At 38.0% G+C, this 19,335-nt stretch overlaps 2 protein-coding genes across 3 annotated transcripts in view; one reads left to right on the top strand and one right to left on the bottom strand.

Annotated features, from left to right (window-relative positions):
- LOC306882897 (transcription factor IIIB 90 kDa subunit-like) overlaps window positions 1-19,335 on the top strand; it is a 49,931-nt gene that overhangs the window by 2,242 nt on the left and 28,354 nt on the right. The window contains exons 2-6 of the mRNA XM_079437892.1: window positions 2,946-3,161; window positions 4,032-4,112; window positions 6,093-6,266; window positions 11,794-11,825; window positions 13,177-13,249. Of these exons, the coding sequence (XP_079294018.1) occupies window positions 2,984-3,161; window positions 4,032-4,112; window positions 6,093-6,266; window positions 11,794-11,825; window positions 13,177-13,249 (538 nt within the window). The 5' untranslated portion in view covers window positions 2,946-2,983. The remainder of the gene's footprint in view (window positions 1-2,945; window positions 3,162-4,031; window positions 4,113-6,092; window positions 6,267-11,793; window positions 11,826-13,176; window positions 13,250-19,335) is intronic.
- LOC306882556 (BTB/POZ domain-containing protein 6-A) lies at window positions 13,476-18,047 on the bottom strand (the record flags this gene model as incomplete). 2 transcript variants are annotated; one of them, XM_079437281.1, is made up of 5 exons in its annotated part: window positions 13,476-15,243; window positions 15,582-15,700; window positions 15,849-15,939; window positions 16,334-16,542; window positions 17,822-18,047. In XM_079437281.1, 4 exons carry the CDS (start codon window positions 16,534-16,536, stop codon window positions 14,211-14,213), a joined length of 1,446 nt encoding a protein of 481 aa, XP_079293407.1. In that variant the 3' UTR covers window positions 13,476-14,210. The 2 variants fall into 2 exon arrangements, with proteins under 2 accessions (XP_079293407.1, XP_079293406.1); XM_079437280.1 differs by lacking the exon at window positions 17,822-18,047 and having other exon boundaries at window positions 13,701-15,243; window positions 16,334-16,704.

Genomic DNA, 19,335 nt, shown 5'->3' on the forward strand with positions numbered 1-19,335 from the left:
TAACTTTTTTCAAAAAGTGAAAATGTCATATATTCTAGATTTATTACATATAAAGTAAAACATTTAAAAAGTTTTTTGTTTTAATTTTGATGATTAGAGCTTACAGCTCATGAAAGTCAAAAATCCAGTATCTCAAAGTATTAGAATATTTACATTTGAGTTTCATTAAATGACCATCCCTACAGTATAAATTCGGGGTATCTGTTGTTCTTTGAAACCACAATAATGGGGAAGACAGCTGACTTGGCAACGGTCCAAAAGACAATCATTGACACCCTCCACAAAGAGGGTAAGTCACAGAGGGTCATTACTGAAAGGGGTGGCTGTTTACAGAGTGCTGTATCAAAGCATATTAAATGCAAAGTTGACTAGAAGGAAGAAATTGGATAGGAAAAGGTGCACAAGCAACGGGGATGACTGCTAGCTTGAGAATACTGTCAAGCAAAGCCGATTCGAACACTTGGGAGAGCTTCACAAGGAGTGGACTGAAGCTGGAGTCAGTGCATCAAGAGTCACCACGCTCAGACATCTTCAGGAAAAGGGCTACCAAGCCACTTCTGAAACAGAAACAACGTCAGAAGCATCTTACCTGGGCTAAGGAGAAAAAGAACTGGGCTGTTGCTCAGTGGTCCAAAGTCCTCTTTTCAGATAAAAGTAAATTTTCCATTTAATTTGGAAATCAAGGTCTGAAGTATGGAGGAAGACTGGAGAGGCACAGAATCCAAGCTGCTTGAAGTCCAGTGTGAAGTTTCTGAAGTCAGTGATGATTTGGGGTGCTGTGACGTCTGCTGGTGTTGGTCCATTATGTTTTATCAAATCCAAAGTCAATGCAGCCGTCTACCAGGAGATTTTAGAGCACTTTATGCTTCCATCTGCTGACAAGCTTTCTGGAGATGCTGATTTCCTTTTCCAGCAGGACTTTAGCACCTGCCCAGAGTGCCAAAACCACTTCCAAGTGGTTTGCTGACCATGATATTACTGTGCTTGATTGGCCAGCCAACATGCCTGACCTGAATCCCATATGGAATCTATGGGAAATTTTCAAGAGAAAGATGAGAAACAGTCGATCCAACAATCCAGACGAGCTGAAGTCTCAGTAGTGCCTCAGCAGTGCCACAGGCTGATCGCTTCCATGCCACACCTCACTGATGCTGGAGTTTGTGCTAAAGGAGCCCCAACCAAGTATTGAGCACAGAAATGAACATACTTTTTTTACATAACTTGAACTTTTCTGTTTTGCAAATCCTTTTTTTGATTGATCTTAGGAAATATTCTAATATTTTGAGATACTGGATTTGTGACTTTCATGAGCTGTAAGCTCTAATCATCAAAATGAAAACAAAAAAACTTTTGAAATGTTTTACTTTACATGTAATGAATCTAGAATATATGAAAATGTTACTTTTTGAAATAAGTTGCAAGAAAAAATGAACTTTTTCATGATATTAAAATTTTTTGAGATGCACCTGTATATTTATCCAAACTACCTACTTTACCAGCCCTATCCTTAATAACAAGCAACAAGGTAACTGACAAGATAGACTCTGGCAACAGCCCATGTGTCATAAAATCAGTGAAGCAAATTGTCTTTGCGGTTGTGGGCAGGAGCGTTTACTTGTTGAAAAATAACATCTAATTGTTCCTCTTTAGATAACAACTTTTCATTTTGGAAGCATGCTATTCTGCAGTATTCTTTTACACTCCAAAGCATTAATTGACTTTTCACATTGAAGCAGCTCACCAGTACCAGCAGCTAGGCTACATAATGATGCATCTTCCTCCATGCTTTACTGTGGTAGAGATGCATTAATTTTTGTATTTCTCACCAGATCTTCAAAGACACCACTCTGGTGCATATCCCTTTCTATCAAGTTTCATGACTCCACACAATTCTGCTGAACCACTCTGAATCAAACGCACAGTTTTCTGCCAAAAACGTTCTGTCTTTGATATTTTTCTGAGACAGCAATGGCTTTAAGGAGTGCATTTGCTTAATTCTTGCTAATTTCCTTACCTGTAATTTGTGGTTAAGACTATTAAAAGCTTAGCGTTCAGCTGTTTTGGGCTTGGCCCTTATTTTTAATTTATTTTAATTTTTTTGCCCAGGAGTGTATGTGAAGAATATTTACCTTGTATTAAATCGGTTAAAGTGACATGTTCAGACATTTAAAATATTGGTAACACTTTTGCTAACATTAGTTACTGTAGTATGCTAATATGTACTAACTAGGAGCAATATATTTTTACAGAATTTATTAACTATTGTTGTTTTTAAGAGAACAGTTAGTTGTTCATTGTTTGTTCATGTTTGTTTGCAGTGTATTTACTAATGTTAACCAATACAAGTTTAGAATTAAAAATATCTATTAGTAAATGTAGAATTTTACATTAATAAATGCTGTAGCGGTATTGTTCATTCTTGGTTCATGTTAAATAATGTTAAGAAAAGAAACCTTATTGTGAAGTGTTAGCAAAATTATAATAAAATTCATTTGGTGTTTACTTTTGTTTAAAATTAGGACTATCAGAAAGAATAAAATAACGTTTTTTAAAGGAATAGTTCACCCAAAAAGGACAATTTTCTGGAAATTTACTCACTTTCTCAGGTCATCTAAGATATGTATGAGTTTGGAGAAATTTAGCATTACATCACTTGCTCACCAATAGATCCTCTTCAGTGAATGGGTGCCGTCAGAATGAGAGTTCCAACATCTCATAAAAACATCACAATAATTCACACAACCCCGTCAATTAAATTCCCAAGAAGCCATGTTTGTAATAAATCCATCATTAAGATGTTTTTAACTTCAAATCACTGCTTCCGGCGAAAATATGAGTCCTCTATCCATAATAGTGCTTTCTCAGTTTGCCATTGTTCACCTTAGATGTAGCATTACCTAGGATTCATTCTGTGTTCTCTCATGTGTTTTTACATGCATGTAAAGATCATTCCCAGTGTTGTGTGTGCTGATTGGTGGTGACCATGAGGAAGTGTAAGAACTGTGGGGGGACGGACATTGATGTGGACCAGGCACGGGGTGATGCTGTGTGCATGGGCTGCGGCTCGGTGCTGGAAGACAACATCATCGTTTCCGAGGTAACCTTCGTGGAGAACAGTGGAGGAGGATCATCTGCCGTTGGCCAGTTTGTTGCTGGTGACTGTGAGTGATGATTCATCTACTCCAAACAAGGCCAGTTTTGCTGTGAATTTAATTTGTTTTGATATATTAATGAAGGAATAATCAATATGAGAAGCTGAATATTTTTTTTAATATTAGTTGTTGTCTGAAATGTTCAAACGGAGATAGGGTTGTTGTTAGGAACCTTGACTGCAAACTGTTCTCTTAAATTGTAAATAATCTCCTAAATTATCTGTAATATTCTCTGTCAACTATCAGCCTGTGAGATATTTTATGCTACTACAATCTGTTAAAATTTCTAGATTTGAATAATCTTTTGAATGTAATTACCTTCCTAGATATTTAAAAATTTTGTACAGAGCATATTTTTTAATTACCTGGTGTGATAAATCAAATGGGGGTAAATAGTTTATAATCAAATTAATATAATTGAAAAAATACAGATATTTCCTCTTAAAACTCATTTAAATGGGATAAGCGTTTTTGTTTTGAACGGCAGTACCGTCTTCAAACAGCAGGTGGCTGTCAAGTTTTTTTTTTTAAATGTTTTGCAATGAAGACTTTAATAGTAAAATCTTACTTTCAACAGCTTATCTACTTTTGGCAAATATTAGATATAAATATGGGTGTTGTTTTTGATAAATCATTAGAAGTATTGGGTAAACTGAAGATTACTAGACAAGGCAGGTTTATTTGCACAACGGTAATACAAAGTGTATTTAATAACATGTAATAACATAAAAATATTAAAACCAAAGAAAAATTTCATTTCAAAAACATTGACAAATAAAAATGGAAAACGAAAGTATAAAGCTTGGTTATGAATTGTGTGTGTTCCTGTTCTCCTAATATTAGCATTACTGATATATTTAATTTTTTGCTGTGTTGTAGCATCTGGAAATGTGCCATCATTGGGAGGAAACTTCCACACGGGGGTTGGGAGGGAGTCCAGAGCTGCCACTCTGCAGAATGGTGAGCGTTCATGTACAGTATGTGCCATTCATCTAGCCTTTATTTACCCTTCGTGACATTCAGAATTTTCAGCTGAATTTTCAGCAGCCATTACTCCAGTCTTCAGTGTCAAATGATCCCTGAGAAATAATTTTAATATGCTGATTTGGTGCTCAAAAAATTTCTTGTTATTATCAATGTTAAAAACAACTGCTTGAAGTTTTTGTGCAAGACACGGAAAATGTTTTAGGATTATTTCATAGAAAGTTCAACTGTAGTGTTTATTTAAAATATAAATGATTTGTAACATTATAAATGACTTTACTGTCACTTTATTTTTTATATTACTTTATACACTGCATTTTAATCTGGCCATGCTGAATAAAAGTTAATTTCTTTCTGAAAAAAAAAAAATGATAGGGATCCCAAATTTCTTAATGGTTTTAACTTTTTTGATTTTGTGACATACTTAAGGTATCTCTATACCCTTTATATGACTTTCATTCATTTCTCATAGAGTTTGTAGTCTAAATGTTTGAATTGCTTTGTCTTGATTCCTATAGGTATAGATGCTAATTTATTCTTTGCCTTATATATAGATATCATTGTAAAGTCTATTTTGTCTTTATTTAAAGGTATAAACTATTTTTTGTAATATATAGTTCCTAAGTTTTCCAAAGCATTTCGAAAGTGATTTCCTGTGAATATGAGACATTGCTATGTGTCACTGACAATTTACAACTTGTACAGTATCATGTGTTTTAGATATGTTCGTATAATGTTCCATTCCATTGAACAAAACGATTGAGCAAGATGTTTAAGTATATGCGTTCTTTGTTTTTAAGAAAGAGGGATTCTTTGAAAACTGTAGGCTTGTGAAATGTGGTTTCAAGTTAAGTGTGCGAGAGCCAGATGGTAATGGTTGTTTTTCAAAGAAGCTTATTAAGCTTGAGAAGTCAGAAGGTGTGGTGCATTTATGTGCTTTTGTGTAGTAACCGATGAATCAGTTTGGTCAGACAACCGTATGTCTGTGTGTGTGCTGGGAGGGAGTTGCAGAGACCACTTTAGTTGTGTGTGTGTGGGAATGTACACGTATGATTAATAGCCTCATGTCTGCATCGAGATTTATACTGTCTGTGTGTGGTAAGAGAACAAAAGATGCTCTGTGAGATCTTGAGTCTGTATAAACAGACCTGCTTTCAGATTGAAGATGCTCTCCTCCCACTCTAAAAGACTCATATCTGTTCTCAAACAGCACATCCACAGCAGGTGCTCATGCAGAATCTAAATAAACCTTCATTTTTGTAGTAACTTTGTAGAAGCACACATAATTGCTGTAAGTATTTTGAATACAGTTAAACTATTAGTTTTTGATGTTAACTTTAATAATATTAATTTATTAATTAGAGGCACATTATTAGATCAAAATTATTTTCCCTAAAGCAAGCAACTAGAGGCAAAACGTTTTTTTTTTTTTCCAATTCACTGGTACATTTTTTGATTGATTGATAGATAATTGTCTTAATAGTGGGGAAAAAAACCCATCCAAAATAGATATTTAAGCATTTATCACATTTTACGTATCTAAAATGAATAGTTTTTTCCTGCAATGAGACAGAAATCTCCTCTTTTAGTAACCCTAGTTTTATTCATATCCATATCCTGAAGGGTTTTACAGAGGGGTTTGTTCATATATCATTCTCCTGATTTATACAGCGTTTTATTCCTTAAACATAGTGAAAATGTATTTCCCCGCCTTATAGTTTTTTTCTGCTAATGTCTTAAAATAATGAACTCAAAAGTGCATCAATTGTTCTTGTTTGTGTAGATTTAAACACAACATGGACTGGTAATGCAAAGACTCTTTGTTCAAACCCCAGAAGGCCAAATCAGGGGCTTTTACCATTGTGTGTGTCCTCTATTAACTTCTAAGGGACTAAACCTGCTGTAAATGTGCTGTAAAAAAGCATGACTGTGTTGTTTTGGTTGTGTTTTATTCAGCTAGGCGACAAATAAACCATATTGGTCATCAGCTTCAAATGAATCAGCACTGTCTGGACACTGCCTTAAACTTTTACAAGATGGCCCTCTGCAAGCATCTGACCAGAGGGCGCAAATCATCCCATGTCATCGCCGCCTGCCTCTACCTCGTCTGCCGAACGGAGGGAACACCTCGTATCCTTTTGGCCATGAAGTGATGGAAGCATTTAGAGAGAAAAGAAAAGGTCTGTTATTGAGGGTTAATGGTGGTGTGTATATATATATATATATATATATATATATATATATATATAATTACATATTCAAATAATGTGATGCATCAGAGTTTTTGTCAGTGTGATCTTGCTTTAGGTCAGGGTGCAAGTTTATGACGGGAAGGTGTTTGCAACAGTCTAGAGCTGTTCCCAATCCCACCATAATATTACAAGTCACAGGTTATGTAAATACAACTTTTTGTCGTTCTCACAACCTGTTATCCTTCTGTCAGTCTTTGTGCATTTGGCCAGTGGGATTTAATCAGAATCAGAATCAGAATGAGCTTTATTGGCCAAGTATGTTTACACACACAAGGAATTTGTTGTAGTGACAGAAGCTCCACAGTGCAACAGAAAGACAGCAACAGGACAGGATACAGATAATAAAAGAATAACAACAATTAACCAAAAGGCAATGTACAAAGCAGCAAAAACACAATATATAATATAGACAACTATGTATGTACAGGTCAAGTATGTGCAAATTAGAAATCAGAAAATAAAAATAAAATAAGTGAGTGTGGTGAATGGATAATGTATTATAGTTGTGTGTTCCACGTTTATTGTTGAGTGTTCATGAGATGGATTGCCTGAGGGAAGAAACTGTTCCTGTGTCTGGTCGTTCTGGTGCACAGAGCTCTGTAGCGTCGACCAGATGGTAACAGTTCAAAGAGGGAGCGTGCTGGGTGTGAGGGGTCCAGAGTGATTTTACCAGCCCTTTTGCTCACTCTGGATAAGTACAGTTCTTGGAGAGTGGGGAGGGTTGTACCAATGATTCGCACAGCAGTCCGGACTACCCTCCGTAGTCTTCTGAGGTCAGATTTGGTAGCTGAGCTGAACCAGACAGTTATTGAAGTGCAGAGGATGGATTCAATGATGGCGGAGTAGAACTGTTTCAGTAAGTCCTGTGGCAGGTTGAACTTCCTCAGCTGGCGAAGAAAGTACAGCCTCTGCTGGGCCTTCCTGACAATGGAGTCAATGTGAGTATCCCACTTCAGGTCCTGAGAGATGGTGGTGCCCAGGAATCTGAATGACTCCACTGCAGTCATGGTGTTGTTCATGATGGTGAGTGGGGGGAGAGCAGGGGGGTTTCTCCTGAAGTCCACTATCATCTCCACAGTTTTGAGCGTGTTAAGCTCCAGGTTGTTAAGACTGCACCAGACAGCCAGCTCCTTAACCTCTTGTCTGTTATCAGACTCGTCACCGTCCTGGATGAGGCCGATCAGTGTGGTGTCGTCTACGAACTTCAGGAGCTTGACAGAGGGGTCTTTAGAGGTGCAGTCGTTGGTGTAGAGGGAGAAGAGCAGTGGGGAGAGTACGCAGCCCCGAGGAGATCCAGTGCTGATGGTACGAGTGCTGGATGTGAATTTACCAAGCTTTACTAGCTGCTGTCTGTCTGTCAGGAAGCTGTTGATCCACTGGCAGACGGAGGTGGGGACGAAGAGCTGAGTTAGTTTATTTTGAAGGGTTTCCGTGATGATGGTGTTAAAAGCGGAGATGAAGTCCACAAACAGGATCCTCACATAAGTCCCTGGTCTGTCCAGATGCTGCAGGATGAAGTGCAGTCCCATGTTGACTGCATCATCCACAGACCTGTTTGCTCTGTAGGCAAACTGCAGGGGGTCCAGTAAGGGTCCAGTGATGTCCTTCAGATAAGCCAAAACCAGTCTTTCAAATGATTTCATGGCTACAGACGTTAGGGCCACAGGTCTGTAGTCCAGTAATTTTGGATTTCTTTGGGACGGGGATGATGGTGGAGCATTTGAAGCATGAGGGGACTTCGCACAGCTCCAGTGATCTGTTGAAGATCTGTGTGAAGATGGGGACCAGCTGATCAGCACAGGTTTTTAGGCAAGCTGGTGACACACCGTCTGGGCCTGGTGCTTTCCTTCTTTTGTTCTTCCTGAAGACCTGGCACACATCTTCTTCGCTGATTTGAATTGTAGGTGTGGGGGAGAGAGGGGTTACTGGAGGTGTGAATGGTTGTGTGGAGAGGTGTTCAGGGCGGGTGTGGGGTGATCTTTCAAAACGACAATAGAACTCGTTCAAGTCATCTGCCAGGTGTTGATTCTCCAGAGTGCTGGGGGATGGTGTCTTGTAACTGGTGATATCTTTCATACCTTTCCACACTGAAGCAGGATCACTGGAAGATCATTTTTTCCTGAGCTCGTCAGAATAATTCCTCTTTGCCACTCTGATCTCCTTTTCCAGTGTGTATTTGGCCTGTTTGTACAAGACTTTAATCCCCTTTCTGTAAGCATCTTCTTTGACCTGACGGAGCTGTCTGAGTTTTGCAGTGAACCATGGTTTGTCATTGTTGTAGATTAGATGAGTCCTGTTAGGAATGCACATATCCTCACAGAAACTGATATATGATGTTACAGTCTCTGTGAGCTCGTCCAGATCGGTGACAGCAGCTTCACGATTTCCCCGTTGATTCTGCGTCGTGATCTGCTCTGATCAGCTGATAATTAGGCAGATGTAGCACGCTAAGATGGCACTCCTATGTTTTGTCTGGTAGTTTCTAAGATATTATGGCTGAGTTCACAATAACATACTAAAGCAGGCCATTTCAGTTGGAATCAATGAGGTTAGAAATTTTGTGTGAGGTAAAGGTTTTCCCCAAACAGATTTTACAACTTGTTCAAATTGGTCATTCAGCTTAGCTGCACTGACCAACAGAAAGCTGCTTGGTTTGAAAGTGTCTTCTGTGTGAGATGTGCTGTATAAATTGCCTGTAGACAAAGGACCTTCTTTCCTTTATTTTTTGCGACCATAAATTTTTGCAGAAATTTCGCTGATGTGACCTCACCTTAACATGCTACTTTTTACTATCTTTACTTTTACTACAGTTGTAATATGTGACAACCTAGTACATTTGGTAATTGCTTAGGTTACACCAGAGCACACTGCTTAAAATACTGTATCCCACAATGCAGTGTGCTTGTCTTGTCCACCTATTTCCAGTGTGATGAATGAAGTGGAGGTAGATACAGCTGTTTTTATTTTAGTGGACTACAAAAAAATTACATTTTACTTTCACGATGATAGTAATGTGATAACAGATGTAGTAGACTACTTTTTGAATCATTTGTAAGTGTATAATACTCAATCCTATGTATACTATTTGTAGTAGTAGTCAGTATACATAGTGTATACTGTTGAGTATTTAGTAAGGAGTATTGTTCTGCATAGCTAGTACACTAAAACTTTCATTTATCATCTTAGTGGAGTTCACAGCTTCTAATTTACATAATTGTGATGTATATATCTGCAAATGTATACAAGAAGAGACTGCAGAAGAATATAATAAGAAGAAATAAAGTGACTCAGATTGCGTTTCACAGACAGAAAGTTAAGCGGTACGGAAGAAGAGAGGTTGAGCAAGAGGGGTCCACCGTGGGAGCTTATAGTCAATGGTGTAAGTCAGTCGTTTTGATTAAGTATCCTCACGTACGTCTGTCTGCATTCCATACCGCATACAAACTCTCACAGCGTCTGATGCTTAGTCATATAGCCTTGGTTCCCCTGTGTGTGAACACTCATGATTATTTTTGTAATAATCATCCTACACTCTCACACTGACTCACTGAGTTGGAGTCTAACACAGGTTGTTATCTTTAGTGTGTTATGTGTATAAAATAATCAGCTTCCTGTTTAGCCTACTCTGCATCAAGACCTCATCTGGTGTCTGAAACGGGATCTCGCTTGTATTAGAGTTGGCTTTTTCATGGTGTTTATGTGCATTCAAAGTGAGGCAGGAAATAAGGCAGGGTGTGTCTCTCAGGAGACTGCATTAGGACTGCATTACACAAAAAAACTTGACTGGAACACCCTGCTTTAGTTAATGATAGTTTGAGTTGTTTTTAATAATCTTGTAGGGGTCGGGGATGAAGCCTGGCAGTAAGTGCACATCCTCCAGCAATTTGCCTCATGTGGCGCAAATTCATGATAATTTCCGGTCAATTAAAATGAGCAAATAGATCTAAATAAAAGCTTTATGGATTCATTTTACTTTTAATGTAAAGCAGGAATGAATGTGTTGTCTTTCTCGTGGAGACCAACTCAAAACGTTCAGTCCACCAGCATGAGGTGCAATCAATAACGTTGACTTTTTACAGATGGATGGATGTTTAATTGCACCAGTTTATTCTGTTATATAAACTTTACATGTTAAAACACTTGAGTATGACGTGATTTTATTCAGCTTTCATATGCCCTCTACAGTCTAAAAATGGCACTCACGTATGTGTGCATTTGGTTTTTCTGGGACGATGCTGCTTGCTTTCACTTGTCCAAAAAATGCATAAATAGAGGCAACAGAAGCTGACAGCGTGTATCTTTCCGTCTCTCTGAGATTACGTAATGTACGTGTTCAATCAGACGTCTGGTAGGGTTACATAAGAACTCATGAGAGAGCTTTCACTTTCCGCCCAGGAGGATGGGTGGGTGGGTGTGGGTGTGTGTGTGTGAGAGAGAGAGAGTGAGAGAGTATTGTTGGTCTCAATCTCCACTGGAAAGGGTAAATTTAGCCAAACAACTAGAATTATTTTCCAAATGTCAGTCTCCGAAATGGCTTCTTGCTCTCAGGTTAGCCTTAAAACACCAATCTGACGGAGTTTGTGGATTATTGTATCTGTTTTCCATTTTATCCTTAACTAATTGTTTTTATACTTGACTTATTTTTATATGTTTTTGAGTTATTTTACAGTATCTGTAATTTTATGTTGACACCTAAACACTGTAAATTGTCAAATGTTATCTGTAAAGTGATTAAATAAAACATCAATGGCTTTTAGCAAATTTTGCCATATGTGAGATTTCTCCCAGGAAAGGTCAAATCCTAAAAAATGATCATGAATTTAACAGGGTCATCCATAATCCCGCAATTTAGGATAATCTCTTATTGCTGCCACGGTGACTGAAAATCCCACAATGACGTTTTTAATGGGATGTTTAATACACTTTTTCATGATTGGACAGGTGTGGTGGTCTCCATGGACACAGAGTACTCGGTTGCTGGGAGACGGGGAATTCCAGGGTTCACGGGGTGGTGGTTCAGTGGAACTTTGCTCGGTGAGGGAAAATATCAAGCAAAGAGACCAAATCTGACAAAAATCCCTCTGTTTGTTGCTTGTCTGCTTGTCTGTCTCCATCTCCATATATATTCCTCTTAGAGAAGGTGTTATATATATATATATATATATATATATATATATATATATATATATATATATATATATATATAACCTTCTCTAAGGTCATTATTGCACAAAACCTAGAGTATTAGACTAAATAGCAAAGGTCATGGGTTCAATGCCCAGAAAATACATGCATTTGAAAATTATCTATCTTGAATGCACTGTAAGGGCCTTTAAATAAAGGGCCTTAGATAAAACTGTCTGTCAAATTCAGTTATGTATGATTTCTTTAATGCACTTTCTCAGACATGCTGCTGGACTTGAGTGACCTCCTGCAAGTAAGTACAGCATTTATTTACTTATATATATATATATATATATATATATATATATATAAATTTAAAAATAAATTAAATGACACAAATTTTCTTCGAAGCTTATGCACTGTTTTAGGTCAAATAAAAGCAAATTTGGGCCACACTTTATTTTAAGGTCCAATTCTCGCTATTAACAAACAATTAACTATGACTTTTGCCTCAAACTAATTTGCTGCTTATTAATAGTTAGAAAGCAAGTTGTTAAGTTTAGGTATTGGGTAGGATTAGGGATGTAGAACATGGTCATGCAGAATGTGTGCTTTATTAGTACTAATATGTTATTAATGGACATGCTAATAAGCATGTTATTAATGGACATGCTAATAAGCAAATAGTGAGAATTGGTCCCTATACTAAAGCGTTGCCCAAATTTGTTACATTAATCATGTGAAAAGGGGCCAAACAAAATACTGAAAATTCTGAAGATAATGTACATTTTTAATAACAGCTTTTCACTCCAAATTTTTATGTTAGTATAATTTAGAATGAATAAGTTTGTATTAAAAATAACATAATGCAAAGTAGATGCATTTTCACTAGCAATCCCAGAGGTTTGAACCTAGTTAGTGTGCAAAAGCCATTTTCCTCCAGCTGGTGTGTCCGTTTTATATTTTTACCCTTCCAGCTGTCCTATTAAACCCCCTCCCTGTCCCACACGCTAACACACAGATCCTGTCCACTGTGGTATTTGAGTCATTTGGGGATTTTACCAGAGAAAGGACCCATAAATTCCTTTGCTCTCCCCCAGACAGAGGAGCTCTTTTGAGGCATAAGGCTGTTGCTGCCCTTCTCAGGTCAGGAGTGTGTGAGGGCCATCCTACTTTTCAGTGGTCATGACCTCTGACATCAACCAAAAAAGATTGCTCTTTAATGCCATGGGGCCCATATGGAAGAAATAGGGTGTCTGTGTTTGTGCGTGTGCGTCGTTCTTCATGGATATCTTTTTTTTTAATGTATTTTTTTTATATAATTATTAAGGTGATCCATGAAGATAAGTATTGAGTTATGTTGTTTAAAGCTTATTTTATGAAATATTTTTGTTATTGTAGTTCATCCTCTAAGGATAAGACACAGATATATTTTGTGAGAAAATGTAGACTCTGCGGTGATGCTGGTAAGGATCCAAACCCCACAGCTATGAACTCTGCAACCTTCAGCGTCTGTTAAAATACACTCTATGTCCCTTTATCTTATATCTCTTACTCTCATTGTCTGATAAATGTTCCAACTGTCTCTTTCTATATTTGTAGTAATTTTTTCTTGACCACAAATTTGTGGCCATTTCTTACTCCATCTTTCTCTATTGCCCTAGGTGAATGTGTATGTTTTGGGAAAAACCTTCCTTGTTTTAGCCAGAGAGCTGTGTATCAACGCGCCAGCTATTGGTAAGCATCACATAAGTGACATTGTAGTTTCCCATGATGCTTTGCTGCTCATCCAAATTGTACTGGTAATGAGTATGTGAGCTGGTTTGTGTAGTGCTGCTGTTCATGCCCAGAGGGTGCTGTGCAACTGTAAGTGAAGCTCTGCTTGCAGTGAAATTGTAAACCTGAATTGAACACTTGATTGATGGCGATGGTCAGTTGCTTTGCTCAATCAACAATACGAAGCAAAATTCTGACATAATTTATTGCCCTAATGTAATTTCAAACTTATGTGACTTTCTTTTGTGTCTGGAAAAAAAACTAATTGTTTAGTTAGCTTTTTTGTCCATACAATGAAAGTCAGTGGGTTTCAATGTCGTTTAAACACTTTACTTTCATTATATGGGCAAAATAGTTGAAACATTCTTCAAAATATTGTCTTTTGTGTTTTAAGAATACAGTCAGTCAATGTAAATGATGACAGACTTTTAATTTTTAAGGTTTTGAAAGGTCATATTTTACCCAGAGTGAAACAGTTTAGGGCTTATAACTGTGCATTAGACAAAGCAAATGAAATACTGTTTGATGAATAGAAACAAATACTTTATGATTTTGCAGGCTCTTGAAACCCTTTTTAGGTCACTCAGCATCAAGCTGTCAACAAAAAAACATTAAATAACAAGACAGAGGAAAAGCTGCCTAGTTTCAAGTGCAAACTGCCCATGTTTCACTGTACACAGGCAGATTATGAATAATTAGAAATAAAATGTGCTTAAATTAAAGTACATGTTTTAAAACAGTATGTTTAAAGAAATAAATAAGTTTGGGCAGCATTCCAATATATGTGAGACGTAAAAAATCGAATCAGAGGGGATAGTCTCCTCTTCTAGTAGTGTCTTGCAGCTGTGTTGTGAGTAAAGGCATTTATTCGAGAGGAAAAATCCCCCTGCTGTCTCTTCATTTAATGGATCAGTCCAAGTTTTCATGCATAAAATATCAGCTCCGGAATCTGTCCCCCCTGCACCCCTGTCCCATTAGTGCTGTCAGAGGAACACTGAAACTGAAAGGTGACTTTCCCACACTGGACTTCTGTCATTCCTTCCTGTCCAAAATAACTCAGCTCGGTCCCATCTAGAACGGTGCTAACTGTGTAAAACGCGTCCTGCTCCACTTGTACCGGGTGCTCGAACCACACGGGAAATGTTGAGCTAGAACCGTCTGACACAAATTTGGTCAAGTTTTGTGCCAGAAGCACTCCCTGTCTCTTTAGTTCAATTCTGACACTATATTCTGCCTTCCCTCCACTGGAGCCATACAGACCAAGTCCGGCGATAAACACGCGCTTGTCCGCAGCGAACTGGATACTGTCGCAGCGCCCACGATAGCGCCACTGGTTGCTTCGGTACGCGGAGGATTGGAAACGGTGACAGCGTTGTGGTGTCAGCCCCTTTCTGGCCTCAACCGGGAATCCCAGCGCAGGTTTCGTAGCAGCTGTGTACCAGAGAAAAATGCTGTGCGTTTCCTCAAGGGTTAAAATGGTCGACTGTGCAGCTCCATCTGCAAATTCCTGCAGTGTCATTGAAGGCAGACGCACAAGGTGCAAAGCCTTTCCCAGCACGGAGCGCTGGTTCTGTGAAGTGGGGCTCAGGCCTTGTCTCCGACACTCTGCATCGGCCCATCCCAGAATGGCCTGGAAAACCACAGCCTCCTTCACGTTCAGAGTTTCCCTTTGTAAAATGTGTTCTAGTGTGGGCAAGTCAATCTCAGTGAGTCCTTCCGAGCGCAGTGCAAGCTCTGCCTGGGCGTCTATCACTTCCCAACACCTCTGAGTGAGCTCCGGCTCCTCAAACAGCCGACTTTGAGAAAGCAGCACACACGCATTTCGCGCCTCCAGGCTCGTCTCGAGGAAACCCACACATGCGCGAGCCAGAGCAGACACCAGGTATTTCTTGGCAGCGTAAAGCGTAGCCAGTACTGTGTCGGCCGCCAGCTCTATCTCATCACTGTACATGTATCTGATAAAGAAGAGGGGAGATAGAGAGGTTAAGGTAAATTGCAAGTGCCCCATAGGAAAAGAATAAAATGCTAAATAAAAAGCTGATCTGTTTAACATGCTCCTTTTTTATTGCATCACTACTGCTTTAAATAGTGACTTTCAACTTTCCCAGGGAAAAAAGTACATCATTTGCATTCGCAATCCAATAAATGATCTCTAATAGCTCCGAAATAAGAGGGTGATTCCTAAATCAAGACATCACTGTTGGGGCCTCTGTGAACCCATCTGTGTTGCGTCGCATGAAAGCCGAGTCGCCCTGTTATTAATGCCCGGATGTGATTAGTGAGTGAGTCTTACTTGAGCAATATGAGAAAAGCTGCGGGTTCCACATCTGGAATATGGATATCAGAGTCTCCTTCTGCGAGATCCCCATAAAACATGGCACAGAAAACAGAGCTCCCCACTGCCAGCACATACTGCGAGAGGGGGAAGAGACAATCTGTCAGTGTTTCATCTAGTCTCAAAGCGTTTCCTTTTTCTGACACCTATTTCAGATCCGCTGATGGTTTGAATCAGGTGTGTTCAATTCAGGAGACAACCAAAATATGAGGTGTGTGGGCTCACCTTGTGTGCCGGGACCCTTTCTGATTCACCGGGTGGACCAACAATGAAATGAACGTCTGCCATGTGTTCATTATTGAACATTAGTGCATTTCTGCATGAAGTAAAAATAAATGCATGTAGTCTTGATATTACTATTAAAAAATACAATAAAGAAATTATAGCCTACTTAATATGATATAATTTAAGAAATGTATAGATATTAAGTATAATGTTCATGTTCAGTTAATGTTCATTATGACTTGTCTTAAAGAATTATACTGTAGTGGAAAAATATAATATCTGAATAAGTATATATATATATATATATATATATATATATATATATATATATATATATATATATATATATATATATATATATATATATATATATATATATATATGTGTGTATATATATGTATGTGTGTGTGTGTGTGTGTGTGGGTAGAAAATTAGATGTCAAATATATGTCAAACTTTATGCGTCACTTGATTTTAATGGCTTGCCTTTCGCGTAAAGTCGGGTGCGCGGAGTGCCAGCTGGGAATCTCCACGTTGTTGTTGTTGATGTTTTGCTCTGTGGTCGGTGTGGTGGCAGTGGACTGCGCAACCGGCTCCACGCTCCTCTTCTTCTCTGGCAGACTCAGCATCACGGTCCCGTTCTTCTGCACTGTGGCGTGATCGTTCACGGGGTACAGTTCCGCTGCCATCCTTTTCTTCAGGGAAAGAGTTAAGATGTTATAGCAAAGAGACAGCCTGCCGGGGTGCTTGCTTGCCCGCTTCAACTTCTTTAACGTTTCAGGGAGCAAGAGTAAAAAAGTAACACATTTCATGATCCGGCCATGATGGGACAGCTTGCATTCCGGCGCAGTGGGCATCAGAACAAAAACAGTTTGCCAAAATATGTGTAGAAAAAAATTATTATCAGCTACAACCGTGGTCCGTGGTATTCCTAAATAATGTTGCGTTGTTTCCGTGTAAAAACAAAAACCGCTCCACTAAACGGTCACATAAATATTCGGATTTCAGCGAATATTTCATAGATATGCCATCCTCTTTTTTTTTCACATCCTCTCCAATCCCATACCGAAAACTCCAAAACGAATAGTTTTAAAATCTCCCAAAAACCTCTCAACAAATATCTGTAGTCTTATGACGGCCAAGCAGGTATTTCCTCTGCTGTGGACACAGGGAATGATGATGAAGTTTGAGTTTATTTTGAGCTCTCTCTCTCGTCTGACGTCAAGACTGGAGGGTTGTCTCTCCCAGAGCTCTCCTGTAAATTCTGTGTTGCCATGTCTGTATATTATAATCAACACTTGGCTTGGATATTCACATTGTTATTTGTTGTTTTTTTGGGAATATTCACATTATGTGTATGTGATACATAGGCTATACCTATACAATGCATACTTTTATCTATTTATCCATTACCCCAAATCAGATTACTTGTTTTTCACGCGGGATCTGGCAACCCCGAAAATAGAAGCTTTATGATTCTGTGGATTATGCAGTGATGAGGGTTTTTAATTCTTCATATATATATATATATATATATATATATATATATATATATATATATATATATATATATACATACATACACGTGCATGTTTATAAGTTTATAATATAAATGATCTCAACGTCTCCTTACATGATCCGAATCAAATAAAGGATCTTTGTGGGGGTATTTTTGTAAGTAAAATGCCAAGTCCGTCCGTACACGTCGTTTATTTCGTTCTACAATATGTTTCTCCTTAAGTAAATGCATTACCATTATTTATATGCTATGTCAGGCAAAGGTTTTATTAAAAACTAGTATTTATTAAAAGCATTGAGGTGGAAATGTTTCGCGTATATCTCTATCCATAAATTTCAATTCGCGAGCTGCAGATTGTTACAAACCAGCTCGCGCTCTATAATGTAACATTTACCTCACACTTCAACTGTTCTGCTGGTGCATACAATACGAGAAGAGATCATGCGTGTTCTTACCTTAAATTCTGTATTTTATGCGTTAGTTTGTTGTCATCACACAGCTGAGACCGTACGCTCGATTCAAAGCGATGTAAAAAGTTTTATTGCTCCGGTTCACGGTCGGTCGTGATGGAGTCTGAAACCGGACGAGGGCTGGACTTGTGGAAATACTGTAGTGCGCACGCCTGCTCTCCGTTTTCCCAGTAAAGTCCTCACGCAGCATGATGCTTCTCCCCCCCCCCCCCCCCCCCCCCCCCCGGTCTCTTCTTTTTCCCACAGACAGCACAGACGGATCTAAGCGGTTTATAGTGAACATATGTGGTGGGGATAGATCAGTGTTCCCAATCTTTCTTGATTTGTGTATCCCCACAGTCTCATCAGTTAGGCTCAAGCACCCCTTAGTCAAAATTAATCCAAAAATGTATTCATTTTATTGTGCTGAATTTACTGCAAACATATTATTATTATTATTATTATTATTATTATTATTACTGCAAACATTATTAAAATGACCATTATTACAATCATTCACGTAACTGTTGCATTTTTCTTTATATTTTACTATATTTATTCAACACTTGTATATTTTGTAACTCAGTTGCTTACATGGCATTAAAAACGATATTAATCCTTCTATGATTATTCAAACTAAAACATTTAATATTGCTGGTGAAAAAAAAAAAAATCAAGATTCTTTATTGGTTTGCATGGTTTCATAAGACCTTTTAACTTCCATTGAACGTTTCCATTGCACAAAAAGTGGAATAATGTATCCTTAGATTATTTTAATGTTCTTCCAAACAAGAAAAAAAATGGTTTGGATCACCAAAAGATTCTTTGGAAAACCTAAAATGTTTTTTCTGTAGTATCACTATGAAACCCCCCTTTTGGGAAACTGAATCAGCTTGCTGAATGTAACTGCTTTTACACTAGCACAAAAAAATTACTCATCAGACACAAATCAGATATTGTTGCACATGTACAAACACAAAAATACACATGAGATTAAATCAAATCAGATACATATCTGGATATCTGACCTACATCTAAAAATGTATATCCAATTCCCATTGGCATGGGAGGACACATTTTCTTAAAAGCAACAACAACAACAACAACAACTGTATTTAGATTGATAATGGTTTGATTGAGTGACTGAGGAATTTGATGGGAAGAATCTTAAAAAAAAAAATGCTTTATTTCATGGAGAAGAGTAAGAGTTGAGTAAAATCTCTCTCTCTCCAGAGTCTAATTACCATAAAAATCTAAGATTATATTTATTTATATATTAATAAAGAAAAAAATACTTTACAGCCCTAATAATTTTGATGTCGTCATTTCTGTTTTATAGTTTTTAACAACTCAAAATCACCCTCATGAAGCCTGATTAAGTACCCACTGGGCTACACATATCCCTGTTTGGAAATCATTGGATTAGATGGAAGATTTGCTGATGCTTTGTTTAGCAGAAAAACTTTTGAGTTTCTCACACAGTGCCATTATCTTTTGAAAATATTATTGGGAAACTGTCA

This window comes from Barbus barbus, assembly GCF_936440315.1.
Source record: "Barbus barbus genome assembly, chromosome: 16".
NCBI lineage: Eukaryota > Metazoa > Chordata > Actinopteri > Cypriniformes > Cyprinidae > Barbus > Barbus barbus.